The sequence below is a fragment of the Bombyx mandarina genome, chromosome 02 (genome assembly GCF_030267445.1).
Source record: "Bombyx mandarina strain Sakado chromosome 02, ASM3026744v2".
Lineage (NCBI taxonomy): Eukaryota > Metazoa > Arthropoda > Insecta > Lepidoptera > Bombycidae > Bombyx > Bombyx mandarina.
The window spans coordinates 5,668,364-5,692,782 of NC_143209.1; the positions used below are offsets into that span (position 1 = coordinate 5,668,364).

At 38.8% G+C, this 24,419-nt stretch overlaps 2 protein-coding genes across 2 annotated transcripts; one reads left to right on the forward strand and one right to left on the reverse strand.

The window, feature by feature from the left end:
* The first annotated feature begins 2,601 nt into the window (after positions 1–2,601).
* On the forward strand, positions 2,602–18,656 carry LOC114245666 (uncharacterized). Its single transcript, XM_089732642.1, has 13 exons — positions 2,602–2,743; positions 3,716–3,821; positions 4,795–4,880; positions 5,483–5,628; positions 6,224–6,356; positions 7,401–7,527; positions 8,689–8,756; positions 10,370–10,496; positions 14,944–15,056; positions 16,021–16,031; positions 17,222–17,402; positions 17,785–17,927; positions 18,492–18,656. Exons 1-13 carry the CDS (start codon positions 2,665–2,667, stop codon positions 18,654–18,656), a joined length of 1,485 nt encoding a protein of 494 aa, XP_089588768.1. The 5' UTR covers positions 2,602–2,664.
* A 1,989-nt stretch (positions 18,657–20,645) lies between these two features.
* On the reverse strand, positions 20,646–23,301 carry LOC114245680 (uncharacterized). The gene is made up of 2 exons (XM_028177934.2): positions 23,055–23,301; positions 20,646–22,395 (listed from the first exon to the last, which is right to left on the reverse strand). Exons 1-2 carry the CDS (start codon positions 23,091–23,093, stop codon positions 22,216–22,218), a joined length of 219 nt encoding a protein of 72 aa, XP_028033735.1. The 5' UTR covers positions 23,094–23,301; the 3' UTR covers positions 20,646–22,215.
* Between the last annotated feature and the right edge of the window lie 1,118 nt (positions 23,302–24,419).

Here is a 24,419-nt window from a genome sequence, read left to right on the forward strand (position 1 = left end):
ATTTTGACGAGACTTTCACTGATAGGTAGCTGATGATATAGGGAGTAGCTTAGGCTACTTTTTTAAACTAGCTTCGCCCTGCGGCGTGACCCGCGGTACGACAATAACCGCGGGTCCGATGTTATACGCGGTTATTGTCGTACAAAATTTTAAATTAAAATTTAATGTTTCCGAAGCGAAGCGAGGGCGGGTTGCTAGTTCTCTATAAATGAGAAAAATGTCATACTCCTCCTACCGTGCAATTAACGTAAAAAGAGTACGTATTAATATACTGATATAGTGAGATATCCGACGAGAGATAATAAGGAGAGAAATACTCGTGGGATTCGAAGGAAACGGGTGTTTAATTTTTTACCATTATAAATGACAAATTTTAATGTCTGTTGTCACGTGTGTCTGCTAGCCCAAATCATTACGCAAAGCTAAGTGAGATTTGAGCTAATTTAATTGAATATGCAATTTAAATAAGGGCATATCTCACAAATATCAAATATCTAATTAAATGTATATACTGACTGTAGGTATACGACAAAGGGAAGATCTTCCACCGAGCGGATGATATTGCTCGGTAGACCGACGGTCCAAATGATGTTGTTCGGAACTTGTATATATACGCTTTATCTTGAAAATGTCGTAAGCGATCTGTCAATTATTTTGCTTTGTATGATGGCTACCCGCCACATGACGTTTAAGATAATAATTTTAGTAATTTTCAATTGCTAATTAAGACTAAAATGTATCTCAAAAATTAATATTTTAAAATTTACACTGCTTTAGAAAATAATCAGCTTTTTTTCATTTCCTGAACATTTTACATTTTCAGAGATGTGCTCTTTTCGAAATTGCATATTCAATTATTGTCGTCATTAAAAACGTTAAAATTTTTTCTCAGTGTTGCATGAACGTGTCCAGTTTTTTTTTTGACTGACACAATATTATTCCTGCCATTTATTTCAATCAAAACGTATTGAATTTGTTTCGGTTACGTAATTTCTCGAGACAATTAATCTTTATCAGATACGCCTTATTCAATTTTATAGCTTAATGTTGAAGGTAACGCCAGATTTTGACACGATTTTTATGTTTATGAAATTACTAGTATTGATACAGGTGACCCTTCTATAAACACGGTATTGCTACTCCGGTAAAGGTAACGCCATCTATCGCCGAATAGCCGTAACGAATATCAGAGGAACTAGTAACGTTGAAAACGTTCGAGAAGTACAACGCCATCTATTATTAGATAGCCGAAGCACACATCGAAGCTACTCGACTTGCCCAGAATGTTCTCGATAAATCTAGGGATGTCGTATCAACTATAAAAGCGTTGCAGAGATGGCACGCAGTCCCTGAAGCAAAAAAGTGAATTGAAAATTTTAAAGTGCTTGTTAAGTGTTTTAAGTTTTAATACAGTTTCATATTTATATTTCGGTAGAATTCTTATTTCCCGAACCCAGCGCGTAAGAGTGTTTTACAACACGGTTCCACTCTTAGCACATTTATAACACGGTACTTCTTCAACGCGATAACGAGATTTTTATTCAAAATTATTTAGAGAATTACATTATGCACTACGAACACACAATATATGGGAATAATAGAAATTTTACGGCTCATTTTTTATATTTAGTAGATAAAAAATACATAACGCCATAGTTGAGATGTTTCATTCAGAAAAATTACTCTCCTCTTTGTATTGGCTTCTAGTCTCATATAACGCGCTTTCTCACAACGCGGGACGTTGTAGAGATATAGCTACCGGGGTATAGGAGAGTTAACTCTATTTACAGCATACCCGGTCCTGTAGCCCGAATGGTAAACAGTCGACGTCGCCCTAAACACGTCATTACGGATCCTCCCGATCCATTAACGGTGCTTTTAGGTACCACAAGCACCAGTCACCGTCCTCGTCGAACCCGTCGCTTGCGACGAAGGGCTCGACGAGTGAATTAACCCATAGACACAGCCCACTGAGTTTCTCTCCGGATCTTCTCAGTGGGTCGCGTTTCCGATCCGGTGGTAGATTCTGCGAAGCACTGCTCTTGCTAGGGTCAGTGTTACCAACACTCACGGTTTGAGCCCCGTGAGCTCACCTACACGTCAAGGAGAAGCTGATATAGCCTCTCAAGGCAATCAGCATAAGTAGGAAAAAAAAATCCGTATTTTGGCCCGCACGGATTTTTACTGTCCTTAGAGTACCCTATTGTTCCAGTTTGAAATTTCAACCTCAAATCTCTACGTGGATTACGGCATTCAGGAAGTGTTGTCTGTAGACTTAAAAAAAAACCAATGAGAAATCAATAATAAATTACCGTTTCCGAAGCGAAGCGAGGGCGGATCGCTAGTATATTATAAAAAAAAGGGTACAATAATGAGGAATCTATATAATATGTTTCTGACTAATCAGCTAATCTTTCCAACGATTAATGTTTATAAAATATAATGCAATATCACACTAACAATAATAGCATTGTATTACATTATCTCGAACAAAGACCACATTATTACGTATTGAATTCGCGACATCTGAAGTCATAAGCATAGATTAAACACATGAGGGCGAAAATTGCGCCAAAAATTGTATTCATAAAAGGTCCGCTCGTGGCAAAGGTTACTCGCTTTTAAACGAGTATTTAGTGTATTATCTATGGTTACTCGTTCGAAATGTGTTCAATAGTGAAGGCTTTAATTTTTTTTAATTTTTCGCTTTTATGTGCGGCCAGCTACCACGAGCAGTATAGAGGTGAAATTTTATTTACTTTTTTTTGTGTTATCGTTGTGTGAATTATGTCAAATTTGGGAAACATTATAAGGATAAAACTCAAAGTCGCTGAGTTGTATGTGTGCGTATTGAGTTCATCAACTTGGAGCAGTAATAATAATAGTTTCTGGAAACGAATTGAGAATAAGTACACTTGTTCTGGGTAATATGGATGAACTTGGGTCTGGTGGCGGGCGGTGCGATGGCAAAAATGAGTCAACGCGATCCTTTCAAACAATTTATAGAGTGACAATGAGCATATTTAATATCATTAGATAGGACCGTACGTTCTTTTTACAAAGTAACAAAACTTGAGAACTCGAAGTTTCGTATTTTTTGGATCGGTCCAGTGTCACTCGGATCTCAGCGTCATCTCGGTGTTGTTCCAAAAACTAGAGATGAGAAAAATCTATGTGCGACTGCTTTGAGGAATTCCTCGGGATGATCCTTTCTCATCTCGAATGAATTTCTCTTAATGGTGTTGCCCCGGCAGTATGTCTTTCTTCAATGAGGTTTACGAAAACCTTGACAGTAGTAACAGACTAGGGGGCCTATGCGTTTTTCGACAATGGCAATTAAAAAAAAAAAGTCAAAAAGACTCCATTGCCTTTCTGTCGTACTAGCTGCTCTGCTTTAAAATAAAAACAGGTTCCGACAAACAAACCTTCGTTCTTCAAACGAGGCTTAAGGAGAGTTCTTAACGGTAGGCAGTGGCTTGGCTCTGCTCCTGGAATTGCTGACGTCCATAGGCGACGGTAACTATTCATCATCAGATGGACCGTATGCTCGACTGCTTATAAGGGCAATAAAAAAAAAAGAGTATTTCGGGGAAAAAACCTCGAACACGCCAGCAGTCGCTAAAAAACCAGACATTGTTTATAATTATCGTTTATAATTACACTTGATTACACTTTAGACCATTGCACGTAAGTGTGTTTTATTCAAAAATTTCAGTGCCACAGACAATATCAAATAATTGGGAATCTTACGTCTTCAATGGCAAGGAGTATATTCTACATAATCTGGGAGTTAAATGGGAGAACGCCGAAATTCTATGCAGGTTAGTATACAATTGTAATGTTTGTTCTCCAAGCTCCTGATATTTGTCGTGTCCACATGATAAGCAAAGTGTACCTTAGACAGTCTATGGTAGTTTTTGTTGTTTATTTAACCGCCTAAATTGCACAACAACTTCAGCGGCCTAATCTCACATTTGTTATTTCCATCCACGTCATATCGGAACCTCCCGATCCATTAATGGTTCTTTTAGGTACCTCAAGCACCGGTCATCGTTCTCGTCGAACCCGTCGCTTGCGACGAAGGGCTCGACGAGTGAATAGACACAGCCCACCGAGTTTATCGCCGGATCTTCTCAGTGGGTCGCGTTGCTGATCCGGTGGTAGATTCTGCGAAGTACTGCTCTTGCTAGGGCTAGTATTAGCAACGTCGTCAGGTTTGAGCCCCATGAGCTCACCTACTCGTTACGTTCCGCTGACATAACCTCTCAAGGCTACCAGCTTAGGTAGGACAAAAAAAAAGAAAAAAAAATAGCACCATTTTTAACGTTTGGAAGACTTCATAATTTCCGTCACCGTAGGCGACGAAGTTTTTTTTTGTAATGAATTTTTTTCAAAATTCTAAGCTTCAAATGGCTTTCCTGTAAAGATGCTAAAATGGCGCTTAAAGAAAATAGCCTTTCACCCCTTAATATACATAATTGTTATGGGCATTTATGATGATCACTGACCGCCGTAATCGAATTTCGGCTTAGAATTTCAATCGGAGCTGGTAAATGACGCCCCAATCTTGATCTAGGTTATAAATCATTTTTGTTATAATTATTTCGGCCACAACACAACAAAAGGCTGATTAATTTTTAACGGATTGTTTTTTCAATGAAATGAAAATAATAAACACGAAAACAAAGCATTAAATAATGTTCACAATTATAATCGGCCATTTTGTAAAAACGTCATCGGTATTGGCGGGAGCTTTAGGCATTACTTCGAGCGTCCATTTTGTTTTCATTGCAGAGGCTACCACAATGGATCTTTAGCGATTTTGGACAAGAAAGAGATAGCGGAGTTCTTAGCTGAAGCGTTATCGGAATCCCAGTTCGGTTCGTATTCTGAAGGGAAGTGTCACCGTCCTCGTCGAACCCTTCGCTTGCGACGAAGGGCTCGGCGAGTAAATCAACCCACAGACACAGCCCACTGAGTTTCTCGTCGGATCTTTTGAAGTCGTCGTGGCCTAAAGGATAAGACGTCCGGTGCATTCGTGTTGAAGCGATGCAACGGTGTTCGAATCCCGCAGGCTTGTACAAATCAAATTTTCTAATGAAATACGTACTCAATAAATGTTGACGATTGATTTCCACGGTGAAGGAATAACATTGTGTAATAAAAATCAAACCCGCAAAATTATAATTTGCGTAATTACTGGTGGTAGGACCTGTAGAGAGTCCGTGCGGGTAGGTACCACCACCCTGCCTATTTCTGTCGTGAAGCAGTAATGCGTTTCGGTTTGAAGGGTGGGGCAGCCGTTGTAATTATACCTGAGACCTTAGAACTTATATCTCAAGCTGGGTGGCGCATTTACGTTGTAGATGTCTATAGGCTCCAGTAACCACTTAACACCAGGTAGGCTGTGAACTCGTCCACCAACCTAAGCAATAAAAAAAATTCCAAATATGAGAGGTCACCAATCGCTTGTGGAATGCAGATATAGATTCAATATGGGTGGGTGCTAGAAGGGATACGGCAGACGACCCCGAAGGCTACAGATGGGCTCAAGGTGTGGAACTGAAACGGACTGATGCAGACGTCCTGACGAGTGAGCTGGACGGCGATAACCTGCACTATCTGATTGTGAGTTTGAATGAATAAATGAAATTGTAATTCATATACTAGCGCCATCTGTTTTTAAGGGATATTTAAATTAGCTGACACTTAACAGATGGCGTTTTAAGGTCGCCCCTTATAACCTCCTCCTCCTTCTCCCTGAGTCGCATTCCTCATATCTGAGGGTCGTGACCATCTCCTCCCATTATCCTTCTCTGGATGATGTTTCGCCATCTTCCTCTGTTCTCAGCGGTGTGTATGACATCGCAGACGGTGGTATCCAGAGCGGTGCGGATTTGGTCGGACCAGCGCATTGGAAATTAACGCCAATTTAACCTCCAGGATTCCCTTAATGAACTACGTTGGATAGTGATCATCAACGTTCCTTGATTTCAGCAATTCCTTCCTTACTACCCAGCTATTTAGGTTTCTATTTCAAACTCTCTACCTATCACCGTACCGAGTGTGCATGGTATTTATGTAAATATTCCATATATTTGGCTGCAATCTTCCAAGATATAGCACAACTCTGAACTGCTCAACCTTTAAGAACGAAGCAATCGCGTATACTGGCTTAAAAGGTACACCGTCTTGAACAAGTTCTTTTCTCATCTTAATTCAGTGGGTGAACAGAACCGGAGTGCCAGTGCCCGAGGGAGGAGCTGATTGCGTCGCTCTGGAGAGAGTGCAACACGACAGACCTGTGTTCCTAGATTTACCGTGTGGTATCGAAAGGCCATTCTCTTGTGAAAGAGGTAAGAGTACTCGAAGTCAGAAGTGATTAGGTGAACTTTTCAACATATGTTCACTGGACGTGTTGAAAGTAATGACCCTTTCAGGATTACTGAGCCCTGGAATATATAGATTTATTTATGTTACCGTTTATAGACAGACAGACTCATAGGTCAAGTATTGACAAGATATAGACGTCACAAAGTAAACCCCACCACGCATCCGATTTAAGGTAGAAATAATGTTTGTATTGCATTCTGGTCGTGGGAGTATTTTGTGTCAACATGGGAGAATACCAAGATCCTGTCTGTTCCGGCTCTTATACAATTTTGTTGAGACTTCGATCAATCTTAAGATGGGTGGTGGTATTCACGTTGTGAGGTCTAGAGTCGCAGAGCATCTTGAAACCAAAAAGTTCTCGAAACAATAAAAAATAAATTAAAAAAACATATCACTCTCAAACAATTACTATCAACCTTATCTAGGCAATCGGCGGTGACGTAATTTTATTCTAGAAATATTTAATGTCTAAGTTCTTAGATTGTTTCATTGCTCTGTTTAGTGGTTACTGGAGCCCATAGACATCTACAACGTAAATACCACCACCCACCTTGAGATATAAGTTCTAAGATCTCACGTATAGTTACAACGGCTGCCCCGCCCTTCAAACCGAAACGCATTACTGCTTCACGGCAGAAATAGGCAGGGCGATGGTACCTACCCGTGCAGACTTACAAAACGTTCTACCACCAGTTTAAAGTCAACTATCAACTATTCATTTGATTTATGTTGTTACTGTCAGCTATTTACTGCCCGACTTTTTGGTGGACCACCTAAACGTATTGCTTTTATCATCATCAGCCCCAATTCGTCCACTGCTGGACTTATGGACCATTACTCCATTCAGCCCGGTCTTTGATTCTCCTCACCATTACATGACTTTGGTGGGCAGCAAGGAATAGATGAAGAACATTGCTCTGTATGTTACCAAAATAAGTCAAACAAAGATGTCGCATCAGTTCTTTTAATTACTTCTTAAATAAACCGATACTGATGATTACTTCTAGAAGCGAGAGCTGATGTCAGAGTGCGGGAGTTGAGCATTGTGAGATGCAGGTCCGGATTGTATCGCGTTTACAGTGGTCAAATGGATTGGCATCAAGCAGCTACGCATTGTATTATGAACAAGATGAGGTAACAATTTAATAATAAAATGTTCACATGTTCAAGGCTGAACAAAGGTCGCTTGTAAGGCTTCTGCGTAATAGCTAAGCCGGTTTTGGGTACCCACTGGACGCTCTAGTGCTGAATAGCATCCCTACTATCGCCTATCGAAGATTAGAATGAGCTTCTTAACCAGGTTTCTATGCTCCTTCTTTTTTTCCTACCTAAGCCTTGAGAGGCTATATCAACGTAATCTTAATTAGTAGGTGAGGTCACGGGGCTCAAACCTGACGACTAACACGAACCCTAATAAGAGCCATGCTTCGCAGAATCTACCACCGGATCGGAAACACGACCCAGTGAGAAGATCCCGCGAGAAACTCAGTGGGCTGTGTCTGTGGGTTAATTTACTCGTCGCAAGCGACGGGTTCGTCGAGAATGATGACCGGCCTATGCTCCAAAGCTATGACAAAACTCATGTAAGCGGTGTTTGGGGGAGTGAATAAAAGAGTCCCGGCACGAAAGGTCTTTAAGAGCCGAAATCTCGGCTGGTTCATCAGTAGAGCTCTGAAAATATAAGATAAGATCGTGATTATAATACAGATTACAGTGCCATACTGAGTTTCTCGCCGGATCTTCTCAGTGGGTCACGTTTCCGATCCGGTGGTAGATTCTGCGAAGCGCTGCTCTTGGTAGGGCTAGTGTTAGCAGCGTGCTCTGGTTAAAGCCCCGTGAGAATATCGACTCGCCCGGTTACGTTGGCATAGCCCTCTAGGTTACCAGCTTTTAGACTTTTTACCTTTTCTTCCTACCTGCTGAGGTAGGAAAAAAAAGCGGTCGCGACTGGTATAGAAGTTTATTAGAAACAATTGCTATCTGAGGTCTAAGTATTGATCTATAGTATTTCCGGTATTTTAATACAAGTGGACCATATAGCATCTGGTCTAAAATGTGATGCTAGTTTTCTTTATTTAACCGCTTAATAAAATTAATATTTGCACGTACGTCTGTTCTGTTTTTCTAACCGTTCGTTTGGTTCTAATGAAACTTAGTTGTTCTTGATACTCCAGGAGAGGATCCTGACAATTAACGAATGCCGTGTGGCGAATGCGTAGATTCAAAAAATCGATTTTTTTTCGCATAATCTTGGTGCGGCGTGATCACTATTTCATTAGTCTTGTTTGTTTTCAGCCTGGCAACTATTAACTCGATGAAGTGCTTGAAGAAACTCGGATTGGCCATGCTGAAGGCGAGGCCTAGTGAGTTAACTATGAACTCTATTTTATATGACTCTAAGAACATATTGCAGCGCAGGGTTGACGTGAGGGACTTTTGCTGGCAGTGGCTTAGCTGTGCTCTGGCGATGCCTGAAGCCATGTTCCACGTTAACAACTCCAAACAGGCGACTCTTGTGATATACCAACTAGAAAAACTTTTTTGTTGTTGCTTAGGTGGATGAATGATCTCACGGCCCACCTGGTGTTAAGTGGTTACCGGAGCCCACAGAAATCTACAAAGTAAATGCCGCCACCCACCTTGAGATATGACTTCTAAGGTTTCAGTTTTTACAGTACAACACGGTTTTACAGCACACTTCACGGCAGAAATAGGCAGGGTGGTGGTACCTACCCGTGCAGACTCACAAGAAGTTCTACTACCAGTAATAAAAGAGAGCTTTTGCAGAGCTTAACTAGCAGAATTTACCAACACAAGCCAATATTAAGAAAGTAAAAGTAAATAATAAAAAAAAAATAAGAAGGGGAAGGGAAAGTAAGATTATTTTCCCTTTAAGTTATTAGGTTGCACCCGATTTGGTTTCAAAGTCAGTTTCGTTACACCCTGTCCATTATTACGAGAAACATAATTACTTACATTCTGTCTTTGTACCCTTTGTTAAAATTTACTGCATTGGTTTTTTTTTGCATTTCAACGAAATAATTACTTAGTGTTTAAATTGAGATTTTTGTTTATGTTTAATCGGCAATCTTATTATCAAAAACACATTTTATTTGATTTGTATTGCTCTCACAGGAGCCCATAGCAAGCACGACCTGGTTAATGGGGTATATTTCCGAATTGTAATTATTATTTAACGTTTGCTCTGCCCTTAAAATGGAAATGATTGCTGAGGTAACAATATGCATTTTTTGCCTACCTATGCTGGTAGCTCTGAGGGGTTATAACAGCTTTACCCTGCATGCAAGGAAGCTCAGATCTCAGCCTGGTGAATTTTCAGTTCGATGTTGTCGAACCACGCGTAAGCACTCCAAGCCGTCCTACCACCAGCTGGTACAGTACATCAATCACTTTATTATTACGGTATTAACTCAGAAAACATTGCTATACAATCCGACGATTGTCTTAGTGATCACGAAGGTCGCGGGAAGTCGTCGTGGCCTAAAGGATAAGACGTCCGGTGCATTCGTATTTAGCGATGCAACGGTGTTCGAATCCCGCAGGTGGGTACCAACTTTTCTGATGAAAAACGTACTTGACAAATGTTCACGATTGACTTCCACGGTGAAGGAATAACATCGTGTAATAAAAATCAAACCCGCAGAATTATAATTTGCGTAATTACTGGTGGTAGGACCTCTTGTGAGTCCCCATTGGTAGGTACTACCGCCCTGCCTATTTCTGCCGAGAAGCAGTAATACGTTTCGGTTTGAAGGGTGGGGCAGCCGTCGTAACTATACTGAGACCTTAGAACTTAATTTACGTTGTAGATGTCTGTGGGCTCCAGTAACCACTTAACACCAGGTAGGCTATGAGCTCGTCCACCCAACTAAGCAATAAAAAAAAAAGATAGTCATGTTCTAGGATATATCATAGTCAACTGGCTTGATGTATTCAGAATTAAATTGCTGTGCAGGTATCGAGAACGCGTGGATCGGGGCGAAAGGGAGACTAGGTAAATGGACGTGGATCGATACTGGCGCGTCCATCATACAGCCAACTAACGAGGCTGAATTAAACAATGAAATATGGCCGCCCTTAAGGTAAGCTTTATCTTGAGAAATCTCGTGTTGCTAAAATCGAAGATTAAAATAGCTTACAAGTAAAATGACAATGTTCCCTCGTGACATTTTTTAAATGGTTAAATTGGTTGACGGCCCACTCGGTGTTAATTGGTTACCGGAGCATATAGACATCTACAACGTAAATGCCGCCACCCACCTTGAGACGTGAGTAAAGTTGTAAAGTATCACTTTTAACAGTAAAACGGCTGCCCTGCCCTTCAAACCGAAACGCATTACTGCTTCACGCAGAAATAGGAATGATGGTGGTACCTACCCGTGTGGACTCACAAGACGTCCTACCACCAGTAAAAGTCCTACCAGCAGTTCAGTAGTTACTAGCGGTATTGTCTCATGGGACACTTTCTTGAATTTCAAACACCAGTCAAATTCCCCTAGGCATCACTACATAGTATAAAACAAAGTCGCTTTCTCTGTCCCTATATCCCTATCTATGCTTAAATCTTTAAATCTACGCAACGGATTTTGATGCGGTTTTTTTTAATATATAGAGTGATTGAAGAGGAAGGTTTATATGTATAATAACATCCATTAAATAGTGGAGAAATCAATGATAAATTACAGTTTCCGAAGCGAAACTAGGGCGGGTCGCTAGTCTTAAATAAAATATTTTCAAAAACGACTAAATCCTCTTTAAAGACCCTATTTATTTTGTAATTAGGCAAAAAATATGATATTTGATTTATCGTTATGATTCGCCTTCGTTTGAGCCACGAAAAGTCGGAGTATTCATAGGCGCCGATACAGAAACATAAGACTAAACAGACAAGATCTAATTGTGGAGAATACAAAATACAAGGTGCGATGACCTCCGAACGGTGACCGGCAAGAAGTGGATGGGGAGAGCCGTAGACCGGGTTCAGTGGTGTGAATTGGGAGAGGCCTAGTCCAGCAGTGGACGACTGTGGGCTGATGATGATGATTATCAAATCAAATCAAATCAAAAAAATTTTATTCAATATAAATGAAAGTACATACTTGTTGAACGTCAAAAGAACTACCGTCAATTCACAAGAACTAGCCTCCGTCCTGAGAAGAATTGGCAAGAAACTCAGCGGGCATGTCTTTTTTTTTTTAATGTTCTTCTCAGTCGTGTCACTCTTGACAGAGTGGTCGTGATCGTCATGTAGTGTTGGAAGGGGCAGACTTGATATCGATGTGATTTTTTTTAATAAGAAACTATTATTTATTATTTTTTTAATATTAGATAATTTTTTTTAATATGAATTTTTTACAATGAGTATTATAACGTAACAATTACTACAATATTGGAATGCCCGGAGCGAGCAACTCATTCCCACTTTGTGCAATCTTCTAGATAATAATTGACTTTATAGTAAGCTTTATTGAACAGATGTTCTTTAATAGTTTTCTTAAACCTATGTATATGTAGGTTCTGAACATCTTGTGGGATTTTGTTGTACAGGCGCACAAGTACAGGCGCAAGTACAAGGGAGCGATCAAATTCTGACTTCACCTTGACTGCGCTGTAAGATACACCAATGACAGGGAAGACTTAATTGAAATATCATCTTTTCGCATTAAAAGTGTACAATTTCCAAAAATATTCGAAATTGAATTAATATGCGGACTCATTTGGTATCACCAGTATTTTTCTCATAAATACTGTCAAAAGAGCGTACCAACTTAATTTTTTTTTTTTTTTTTTATCTATGTTTTTACTACTAAATTAACAAAATTAATACATAATTTTATCTTACTTTAAAAGACAGATAATGTAACTGGTAAAAAATAAAAAAAATATATTGCAAAGATGATTAATATTAAAAATGTTAAACCTTTAAAACACTCTCCTGTAAAGTTAGTAAGTTTTGAGATTATACAGTTTTAAGCAGCACCATGCACAAGCAGACCATGGTCAGACTGATCATATTGTATGGATGCAAAGCATGGACCCTTAGAAGAAAGAAGTGGTAAAACTCCTAATAACTGAACAATACGTGCTGAAAAATAAACTAGGACCAGTTTAAAGGGATGACGGATAAAGTTGTGAACTTTGAACTAAATATTCTAGGAAGAAAAAGCGCTGGGACTCAGCTCGAGCGTGTAGTGCGGCGCCTGTAAGGAGGCCCAATTATCGCTGGTCGGACGCTGTGAAAGGGGATTTACGCAAGCTTAAAGTTCCGGACTGGCAAAGTGTTGGGCGGTGTCGGGACTAGTGGCACCGTTTATTGTCAAAGGCTAAGATTCACTTCTAGTTGATAGGCCAGCGCAGTAGTAATAGTAGTAGGAATAGTTTTTATTCCGACGCAGACCGTTTTCAGATTTCTCAGTTCCGCGACCGACAGATGTCGCTGTGTGAGGATTACGTGACATTTGGAGTTAACAACAAGATTTAATTTTATTAGTCTTTGCACAAAATTTCTTAATTAGGGTTGTAGGGCTTTTTGGCGGGAACGCGAGGAGTGAAGTTGTGTGATTTGTTTTATTTTGTCTATTTAGTGTTTCTTCGGGTTTAAATGTGTATTAATGGTGGTTTATTAACTGTTTAATATCTGTGAAAGTGCACAAATGTAGAAGAATGAAACAAAGCCGCTGGATGTAACTTCTCGGGATCCTCCAAAAAGTCCACTGAAAAAATCTTAGTAAATGACCACCATTTTACTGAGATTATATTTCATCCCAGTTGATTAATGTCTCAAATTAGTCGTCATCATTTCATTTCACTCCGTAATATCATTTTTCATAAAAATATGAATATAAATTAAAATAGGACATGACTTAAAGGTCTCAGTTACCAGGTCATAAAATCACTTAAAAATTTTTTTGGGTTGTAATTAAATACGAACATACATATTATGAAATAAATATAAAGCATTAAAGAAAAAAAAAACTAGCGAAATACATAAAACGAGACCTTAATATTAATGTTTCAAAAAATATGTATCCTAGATATATCGAATTGTGCAACATACCTAAACATTTTCTAATGTTTTGTATTTCAGTAATGATGGACACGAAACAAGGTTTCATGAAAGCTTGTACTTTGTTGGTTTAATAAGAGCTTCGGGCAATCATTGATTAGGATTTTTACAATGATCATTAAATGTATGTGAAGGAATTTAACGATTTATCTTGCAAGGCATACCACCTCCTTAACGATTTGTTGGGTTTTTTCCTACCTAAGCTGGGAGCTTGGGGGGCTATTTCAGTGTAATCGGGCGAGAAGGTGAACTCACTGGCTCACTGGCACTCAACGGCTCTAACCTGAGGATATATGGTCCTAACATTAGCCCTTTTTTTTTTGTCAGGAGGAAATCACCGGACTTCCGCCCTCCACTGGGGATGGAGGGCGGGGCATGTCGGAGTTGAACCGACTAAAACCTCCTGTCGCTCAACAACCAGCATCCAAACCTCGCATGAGACAGAACTCATGAAAAGGCAAAGGGGGGAAAGTGAAGCGTTTAGTGCGGAGCACATCTCTCCCATCACCGTCCCCCTCGGGACGCCGGACTGGCGGTCGTCGGCGCCACGACCACCAGTCCTCTCGGTCGGCAGGCTATCCGAAGCCCGCCTAGATGGCGCCGGTTAGAATGGTCTACCCTCGGAATACCCCGCTGAGCAAGAGCAGTGCTTCGTAGAATCTACGGTCGGATCGGAAATGCGACCCACTAAGAAGATCCGTCGAGAAACTCAGTGGGCTGTCTATGGGTTAATTTACTCGTCGAGCCCTTCGTTACAAGCTACGGGTTCGACGAGAACGATGACCGGTGCTTGAGGTACCTAAAAGCACCGTTGATGGTACGGAAGGGTCCGAAATGACGTGTTTTGGGCGACGTCGACTGCTTGCCATTCTGTCCGCACGATCGGGAATGAGGCGTAGACAGGAGATGCATGTGACTAGGAGATGTATGGAAATAGTAGTGTAAGGTAGAGGGTGAAGAGGTTGACTGAAGAAGACATGGATGGAGTGTGTGAATGACGATATAAGAGAGAGAGGAGTGAGTGTTGAGATGACGGCTGATAGAGGAAAATGGAATAATAGAAACATTCGCTGTGCCGACCCAGCCTAGTGGGAATAAGCGGAGGCGAAGAAGAAGTGTTAATTTTATTAAGATTTGCTTATTTAAGGCTAAGTATTATATTTATTTCCACAGTATGCTTCCAGATATCTTTTTTGCCACGTACCATCCAGCTTTAGAATGACCTCCCCTCTACGGTGTTTCCCGAGCGCTATAACATGTCCTTCTCGGGGCTTGTGGAGAGTACCTAACGGTAGGCAGCGGCTTGGCTCTGCCCCTGGCATTGCTGAAGTCCATGGGCGACGGTAACCAGTCACCATCAGGTGGGCTGTATGCTCGTCTGCTTATACAGACAATTTTTTTTTTTTAAATATATCTCTATAGTCTTAGAGAGCGTAAACAAAAAAAAATTGATTTCTTTTTAGGGATAGAAACATGAAACAAAGCGGCTGTCTTCAACTCGACAGACACTCTGCGAAGAGTCCTTTATTCTTGGAAGCTAGATGCGAACGGAAAATGCAATTTATTTGTTATAAAGGTAAATAAATAGCTTAGCTTATTTACGTTAAGACATATAGTAAACTCTATTCTATCAGCCCATGGACGTCCACTGTTGGACAAAGGCCTCCCCCATGCCTCGCCACAAAGACCGGTCCTGCGCTGCCTGCATCCAGCGGATCCCCGCGAACCTCAATAGGTCGTCGGCCCACCTTGTGGGAGGCCTACCCACGCTACGTCTTCCAGTACGCGGTCGCCAGCCACTCAAGAACCTTCTGGCCCCAACGGCCATTCGTTCCGCGAGCTATGTGTCCTGCCCACTGCCACTTCAGTGTCGCAATCCTTTGGGCTATGTCGGTTACCATTGTTTTCCTGCGAAGCTCCTGATATAAATAGTAAGCTCACACGAGTAGATACCATCATTGTGCTCATTTTTGCCGCGAAAAAATTTAAAGGGCGAGACAGCTGTTGTATTATAAAGGCTCCGATTTTCGCTTAAAACTTCGAGGATAGTGAAATCAGTCTACTGTGTGCTTAATGCGACTGTAACATAGGCTAACTATGCATAATTATATCGAGGCATATTTTTCCCAATTTATACTTTAAATGGTAAAGTTGCAAAAATATCACTTTAACCAAATAGCCACCTCTCAATATATACTAAAATCCTTTCACTAAACTTTATTTACTATTCGTAATACATACAATGTGCTTAGTGCGAGTTTTTTAACGTTGGGATGTGAGACTCAACGATCTGCAGGTGTTGAGAGCAGATCGCGGGCCCAAGGATTTTAGGGCCCACCCACTAAACGATTCCCCTGCACTCTTACACCCGACGGCCGATCTCCGTCCGGGGTCAGAACCTGATCAGAGTAGGGGGGTTCCCGCGGTCAACACTACAACCAGACACGCGGCGCCACCCCGAGGACGCCCGACCGACGGGTCGTCGAGGCGATAGTCGACGACCCACGACGTCGGTCTCCGCGGTACGGCGGCCCTACCAGGCCGCCCCTCGGTGCCGCTGGTGTTCCGGGATACCCTGCTGGGCCAGAACCAGCCTGCCGGGTCGGAACGCGATACACCGTTGAAACATTTACCTACGTTAACCGCTAGGGGCGCTGTTCCGACTGCATACAAATTTGAGTTAACTTTTACGCTATCGAGAACGTTACAAAACTCGCACTAAGCACACTGGCCTAGTCACATTAAAAATCAAAATGGAATCTACGCAGTATTTTTTAATTTGATTATTTTTTTTGAATTTCGTTTCTTCGTTCACTGTTTCTTCTAGCTTTTGAACCTGGGTTATAAATTAGAACATACCACCGCAAAGTTCTTCTTAATCATAGTTTATCTATATATTAATACGTGAACCAAAAACTTTATATCCCTTTATACGAAAATCGCGCGGACGGAGGTGTATGAAATTTTCCACACTTATAAAGAATATAGAGAAGAAGTGCACAATGCTAATATTTTTTTTAAAATAATACATAAAAGATACATTAAATCGATAAAGAAAACATTACACACACTACGTACCATGTATTTGACGCACACACGCATGCATACTATTTATTGTCAAACTTTTGTTCTTGACGTCTGTTGTCAAATTGAGAATGAGATTAAATATTGTTTGTCTTTGTTAATATTTTTTATTGTGTAGTCTTGACGAAATTTGTGATTATAGAAGTATAAAATACAATCATAATAGTGTACAAACTTACAATTCCAATTATAGTCGAATTTCGACTACTGCGGGACCTATAGTACCTTTAATTGCTTAATTAAAAAGTATATGTATGTATATATATGTATGTATGTATGTATGCATGTGTGTGTGTATTTGTATGTATATGTATTGTTCTGTATCTTGTAATATGTATATATTATTATATGTAATGATTACTGTATGCACTAGGCTTGTGTTCCTAATTGTTCTTTCCTTCTGCGGGCCTACTGGAAGAGATTTCAACATGAAATAAGTAGTGCCCCCTTGTACTCTGTATCCTTATTGTCGTGTTTCTTCTAACAGCTGTGTGTACAAAATATATTAAATAAATAAAATTGTGAGACTTACTTATTATGAGTTCTGAACATTATGAACGCTGAAGTTGTTAAAAAAGAATTCTTTTGTTTTAAAATAGTCAAGGTAATCGCAATAAAAAAAAACGTTTTTTCTTTCTTTCAGAAACACAAGTAAAGCTTTCTACTACAACAGCGCCACCTAGTGATGACTTATATTACTACATTTTGGTTCAACAAAAATATTACTGGCAGCACGCATTTGATAATTGCCGTAAAATGAACGGAAGCTTAGCGAGTGTTGAAAGTAATGATGCTCTAATTCAATTACTTCTAGTTATGGGAGAAAATAAGAATAACCGTAAGAAATTTTATATACTGCCATCTATGAACGAGTAGTTAATAATTTAGCTTCATTTCATTGCAGTTTATTATGTTTAGAAAATGTAAGAAATTTTATATACTGCCATCTATGAACTAGTAGTTAATAATTTAGCTTCATTTCATTGCAGTTTATTATGTTTAGAAAATGTAAGAAATTTTATATACTGCCATCTATGAACGAGTAGTTAATAATTTAGCTTCATTTCATTGCAGAGTTTATAATGTTTAGAAAATTTTATGATAGAAAATTGAAAGTATTCTACTTACTATTACTCGCTATTATTTATATAATATGATATTTAATGTAAGTAACTGTAACATAGTGAATGTTAATATGTATTAGAGATTGTCTTTTAAAGCTGTGGAACACATTTGGGTATCTGGCCATTTGAATATGACAAAAGACATTGCAACAGACGCAGTAACATATGCCTGGTTTAACCCCAGTAACGGAAAACGATTGCCGGATCCAAAATCGTTTGCGGATAATATCGGATTGTTTGTAAGCACATTTAAGAATAAAATCTTTATCTACCTTTTTTTTTATTGCTTAGATGGGTGGACGATCTCACAGCCCACCTGGTGTTAAGTGGTTACTGGATCCCATAGACATCTACGACGTAAATGCGCCACCCACCTTGAGATATAAGTTCTAAGGCCTCAGTATAGTTACGACGGCTACCTCACCCTTCAAACCGAAACGCATTACTGCTTCACGGCAGAAATAGGCAGGATGGTGGTACCTACCCGTGCGGACTCACAAGAAGTCCTACCACCAGTAAAAACTACCGACCTACTTAATTTACATAAAAATGTACAACGACAGTATAAAAGTCGGTATAATCTATGTCCGATATGAAAATGGCGCCAAAATCTTTCAAAACAAAAATCTCTAAAATTATATAATAATTTCTTAAACATAAGTAATAATTGTTATTTCTAAACTAACTACTTAACGTTATTTATTATTTCAAGATATTATTTTGTTTTGACAGTTTCAAAATGAGTTCAGTTTAAATTTGAAACAATATTCAATTGTTTTGTCAATTTCTTATACTATCTTTAGATGCCGCCGTGGCTTGACACAGAATTCACGATGGACGCGCCTTGCTTGAATTTGGACAGGCAAAATCATCTCTCAGCTTTAGTGTACGGTCTCGCATGCGATACCCCACAATATTCTATTTGCATGATAGGTAAGATCCTCATAAAGGCATTTGTTCACAATTAACCGAATATGTAGAGGAAAAAACACTTGTTCACTCCATCACTGCGATTGGTTATTAAGGGATTTTATGACCTGGTAACTAAGACTTTTGGGTCATGTCTTATTTTAATTTATATTTTTATTTTTATGAAAAATGATAATATGGAGTGAAATGAAATGAATTGAAGATGATTAATTTGAGAGATTGATTAACTGGTATGAAATGAAATGAGATGATGTGGGATGAAATATATCTCATAAATAAAATGGTGGCCATTTACTGAGATTTTTCAGTGGACTTTTTGGAGGATCCCGAGAAGTTACGTCCAGCGGCTTTGTTTCATTTTCCCACATTTGTGCACTTTCACAGATATTAGATAGTTAACAAACCACCATTATTACACATTTAAACCTGAAGAAACACTAATTAGACAAAATAAAATAAATCACACAACTTCACTCCTCGCGTTCCCGCCAAAAAGTCCAACTGCGATTGGAAAATATAATTTTGAAAGTACCTTCTTTTATTTAGTAATTTAAGATATCGAGATATTGAGGTGTGAGCAACAACCACCACCTCGCCTATTTCTGTTGCGAAGCAGCAATGCATTCCGGTTCATTCGGTGGAATAACCGTTAATAAATTGAGACTAAGACCTCATGTTTCAAGGTGGGTGGGAACATTGCCGTTGTTGGTGTCTATGGTCTACACCAACCACTTCAAGGTGTTCATTTCGATAAAGCGGCACGACATGAGAATCCTCCCGATCCACTAACGGTGCTTTTAGGTATCCCAAGCACCGGTCATCGTTCTCGTCGAACCCGTCGCTTGCGACGAAGGGCTCGACGAGCGAATTAACCCACAGACAGCCAACTGAGTTTCTCGCCGGATCTTCTCAGTGGGTCGCGTTTCCGATCCGGTGGTAAATTCTGCGCAGCACGGCTCTTGCTAGGGTTCGTGTTAGCAACGTCGTCAGGCTTGAGCCCCGTGAGCTCACCGACTAGTTAACGTTACGCTGATATGGTCTCTCTAGACCATCAGCTTAGGTAGGAAAAAAAATCAAGGGGTGAAATGCTATTTGGTTTAAGCGACATTTCGCTTACTTGATATAATACTTGAAATAATACTTGATATTTATCTTTGTAATTAAAGCTCCGTTTTATTTGGTATTAGTATCAACAGTCCGATGTTTTTAATTGATCTTCGGTGAAGTTCAACTCCGTACAAATAGCCGAAGATTTTTTTTGAATGACTATGACTAATGACTATTACTATATTTTTAAATGACTCTCGTGTAGAGTTGCGAAAATGTCGCATGAATCAAATAGCATTCCTATATAAATCACATACCCTTCGATTTAAAACCAAGTGAGCAGTGAGATAGTCCACCCGTCTAAGTAATATAAAAAAATGTATAATCTTTAAAGGCGCCAATGCCTCAATACACTTCGATTTATAATAAAAATAAAACCAATTTACAATTATTTTTTTTTTTTTTTATTGTTACAGAAAAAACTACATGGACTACAGGACTACAAGATTATATTATGAAAATTCCACTGATAGATGTTTGAATACAGTAACCGATTATAATATTGTCTTGATGACGAGAATATAAAGGTCGGATCTACTTTGTATATTAAAATTCGCTTTTGCGGAATTCAGTTTTTGCAGGGTTTGATAATAACTATTATGTGAATTATAAATTTTTTCAAACCATTCTTATGTTTTCCTTGGTATCCGGACAGACTATTTTGATTGAATATTTAAAGTTTCATGAACTTTTTCGCACAGCTGTTCACATTCAGAGTAATGAAATGAATTCAGATGTAGATCCTTCCGCCTCTCGTCCTGATAACATAGGACATTTGCAAATTTTCAGAAATATGATGTTACTTCCATGCATTCACACTAATATCTCTTGATACTACAATAACTACAAAGCTGCTGATGGTCATCTAATTACATGTAAAGAGTATTGTATACACATTATTATTATTAAAAAGATTATGGTTTATTACCATTAATTTTAATGTATATTTTAATAAAATGTATTCCATTAAACATAGCCATCAATATATTAAAAACCTTTCCCGTAATATTATGAAAATTAAATTTTAGCTATGAATGTTCACTTAGTAGACTGACTAGTATTACATGATATATTTAGTGACAATCACATAATGCAGGTAGCTTTCAGTAATAATTATTAGAAAATAAATAATGTTAATCTTATATGTGTATTAAAACTATAAATATTCTAACACCAATGGTAATTTTCAAGAGCAGACTCAATACATTACAAACGATTATATGTATTTATATGAGTCGACTATTATCAAAACCGGCAATGTGACTTTTGGACAATTATTGGTAAATCAGAAAAACGAATTATTGACTTTGTATTCCATTGGCAGTCACAAAACTCTTCTGAACGACATCTTAGATAAATAACAGGTTAAGTACTAACCTTTATTTAATGCAGGTTTTGAACCGTATTCTTTGAAGGAGACGATTATATTCAAATCAATCTGTATTGACATTCAATAACATTTTTTTGTTCAAATGCACAGATTGCCACCTTTGATAATAGACGACTCATATGCAGCAGAGATTGTTTTAACATAGACACTGTCATGTAAAAAAAAGTGTAAAAGAAAATGCGACACACACAATGCCTATATTTTTATTATGGTGTTATCAAACACATGCCAGGAAGAACAAATACAGACAGTGACTGCAATTGAAGCTTTACTTTCTGATACACTAGACATATCTTAGGTAATTCTAAAAAACGAGACATATATATGACTGCTTTTCTAATAGCTACTGTCCTCTACTTCTATAAGAGATTCTGGGAATGTCGTATTACCGGTGGTAGGTTGTGTTTGTAAGCACTTATGAGCAGGTACCACTATCATGTTTATTCTGCCACGAAGCAGTTATGTGTTGAAGGTTTGATACAACAACTGGGACTTTGACCTCTTGGTGTCTCTGGGTGGACAGTATTCTTATTGTGATTTCTATGAGCTCCGGTAACCACGGTACACTAGGCTTAAGCGAGTAGTGCACTACTATTCAGTATAGGAAAAAAAAAAATGTTCTCAAAAAAATCCCAAAAAATTGTCAATATAGAATACATATTGTTGGGGCAAGTAGAATTTCAATGGCAACACCCAAAAACTGACTAGAAAAAGGGTAGACAGATGTAGTAGTTTCTAACATAGCACTCACAGTCTTCAATCTACCCATTATCATGGGACTTGCAACATTATTGAAATATGGGATCCTATTAAAACTAAAAAGTGGAATGAACCCAGTATTTCTAAGTATAAGTACTTGTTATTTTAATATTTCGTGAAATAATACGTAAGACAATACGAGTGCAGTTGGTAACCATCCCCATTCATTCATAACTAGATTCCTGCAGTCAGTTGATTTTTGACTGTTATTACACAAAGAACATTATGCATTTTTGTCATTTACTTTCTTGGTACTGTTAGGTTATTAGGAATCACCGACACTACTAGATACTAGATGTTTTTGGGAACGGTTCCAATACACCCAACATCCTGAAGTTGATTTACTCTCTCCTGAATTCCACAACTTCTTGCCACTGGCGATTGACATCTTCCAAATCTCTGTAGTTGTCATTCATAGCTAACAGGTTTCGTTTGACATTTCTAATGTGTTCTAAATAAGCCTGGAGGCAGGCATTCAAGGCCCTTATGGATTCCAGCTCCATAGGCAGCTCAGCTGCCTTCTGAAAAGAAAAAGAAAACTGTATTTTAGATGTTTGCTCTAGGTCTGCTAAATTTTTTTTTATCAAGTGGATGGACGATCTCACTGCCCACCTGATGTTAAGTGGTTACTGGAGCCTATAGACATCTACGACGCAAATGCGCCACTCACCTTGGCTCTTAAAATCGAAACTCATTACTGCTTCACGGAAGAAATAGGCAGGGTGGTGGTATCATTCCTGATAATATGCTCCGGGAACCACTTTACCACCAGGTGGGTCGTGAACCACCTATCTATCTAATTATAAATAAATATATACATGTAATAAAGCACAACTATTGGACACAACACTATGAAAATAGCAAAATATACTAAACATGCTGTATCTTTGTTAGCATAAGTTCTTATCAACTTAGCGCATAAGCCGCAACTAAGTTTACTTGGTAATTTAATGACGTAGAGACCCAACTTTAGTAATTTTTCTTTGATTTAAATGTGTACTTCAGAACAAACAAGATCGTTAGAACCTTTTCTTAAATACGTTAATTACATGGAAGTCCCTACTACAAAATGGCAGCTGGTCATCACGAAACCTAGGCTATGACAATAATCTGCGAATTTTGTAAATCTTTCTGTTAAGCAATTAATTTATTTATGCAAATAATAATTTTTTGAACTTACATCTCGTTGGCTTAGGGAAGTTTCCGAATTATTCGACATATTTAATACGTATTCGTTCTGATTTATTGTAATTGATTTTTAACTATTCAGTTAATAGTAGACTTGAGTATTAATACTCAGTTTAGTATTGTGTGAGTATTAAACACACAATATCAACAACAAGAGTTGAATTGGAATTTAAATTCAAATCTAAATCTGTCGGCTCCGCTTCCAGGCGGCTTCCGTCAAATCAATAATTACTTTCTTTTTTAGTTTCCGACCATTGCTCACTCGACTTTTAAGCCCAAATTTCGATATCCTAATATCCTTAATAATATCGTAATGTTGATTGAATAATGTAAATTGGATAATTGGTTTTGGCGTAAGCGTTGTTACAAAAAACACCATAAAATCTTTATACATTTTATTTAAATACTTAGTTCTTCAATTATGTATTAAAATTAGGTTTCAGATTTTTTTGCTAAAACCCAAGGAATGTGGTCGTGTTAATACTTTGACTTCCCAATTTACTCTCGGTGCTTATAGGCTAAGGCTTAAGTGCATTCCAGACACCGATCACCGTCCTGCTCGAATTCAAATAAGTTCGAAGTCCAACTTGACTCACGGACACAACTCACTGAATTTCTCGTCGTATCTAACTGTTGGAGTTTGAATGTGTAAGTAACACTTGTTACATATAAAGTAACAGTTTTCGAATATAGGAATGTTAATTAAAATTTTTAAAACAGGTGATTGTTTTCTCTTCAGTCATGACGAGAAATTCTTAAACACAGACAGTGAAACATCCTAGGGTTATATAAACATAAAATATTGTAAATGTGTAATGTTTGTAATATATATTAACCATGAAGTCAGTGTTTTAAAATAGCGCCTCACCTCCAGAGCCCAGTCCCCTCAAATACAACCGTCTAACAGTAACTTCTCAGTGGGTTGAAATTCCAATCCGGTGGTAAATTCAACGAAGTGCTATTTTTTCTATGTAGATGGTAGAAAATTCCCACAGGCCAAGCCCCGTGAGCCTGCCTTCCCGTCCGGCAAACCCGAATCAGACGCTCGGGTTATTGGCGATTAAGAAAATAATATATACGTAATGGTATAAAAATACTAACTTATTAACCGTAACAGCGAAGTAAATTATTGTCCCTTCGTAACAAGGTGAAACTCTACAAAACTTGCATACGCCCCGTGCGCATGACCTCTGCAAGTGTAGTGTTCACTCACGCACCTTCAAGCACCTTCAAGTCATTCAATCCCGTTTTTGCAGGATTGCCGTCGGAGCACCATGGTTCCTAAGGAATGGGGAACTCCATGATGACCTGGAGCTTGACTCAGTTCGTAAGTATATACAGTCGGCATCATCGCGCC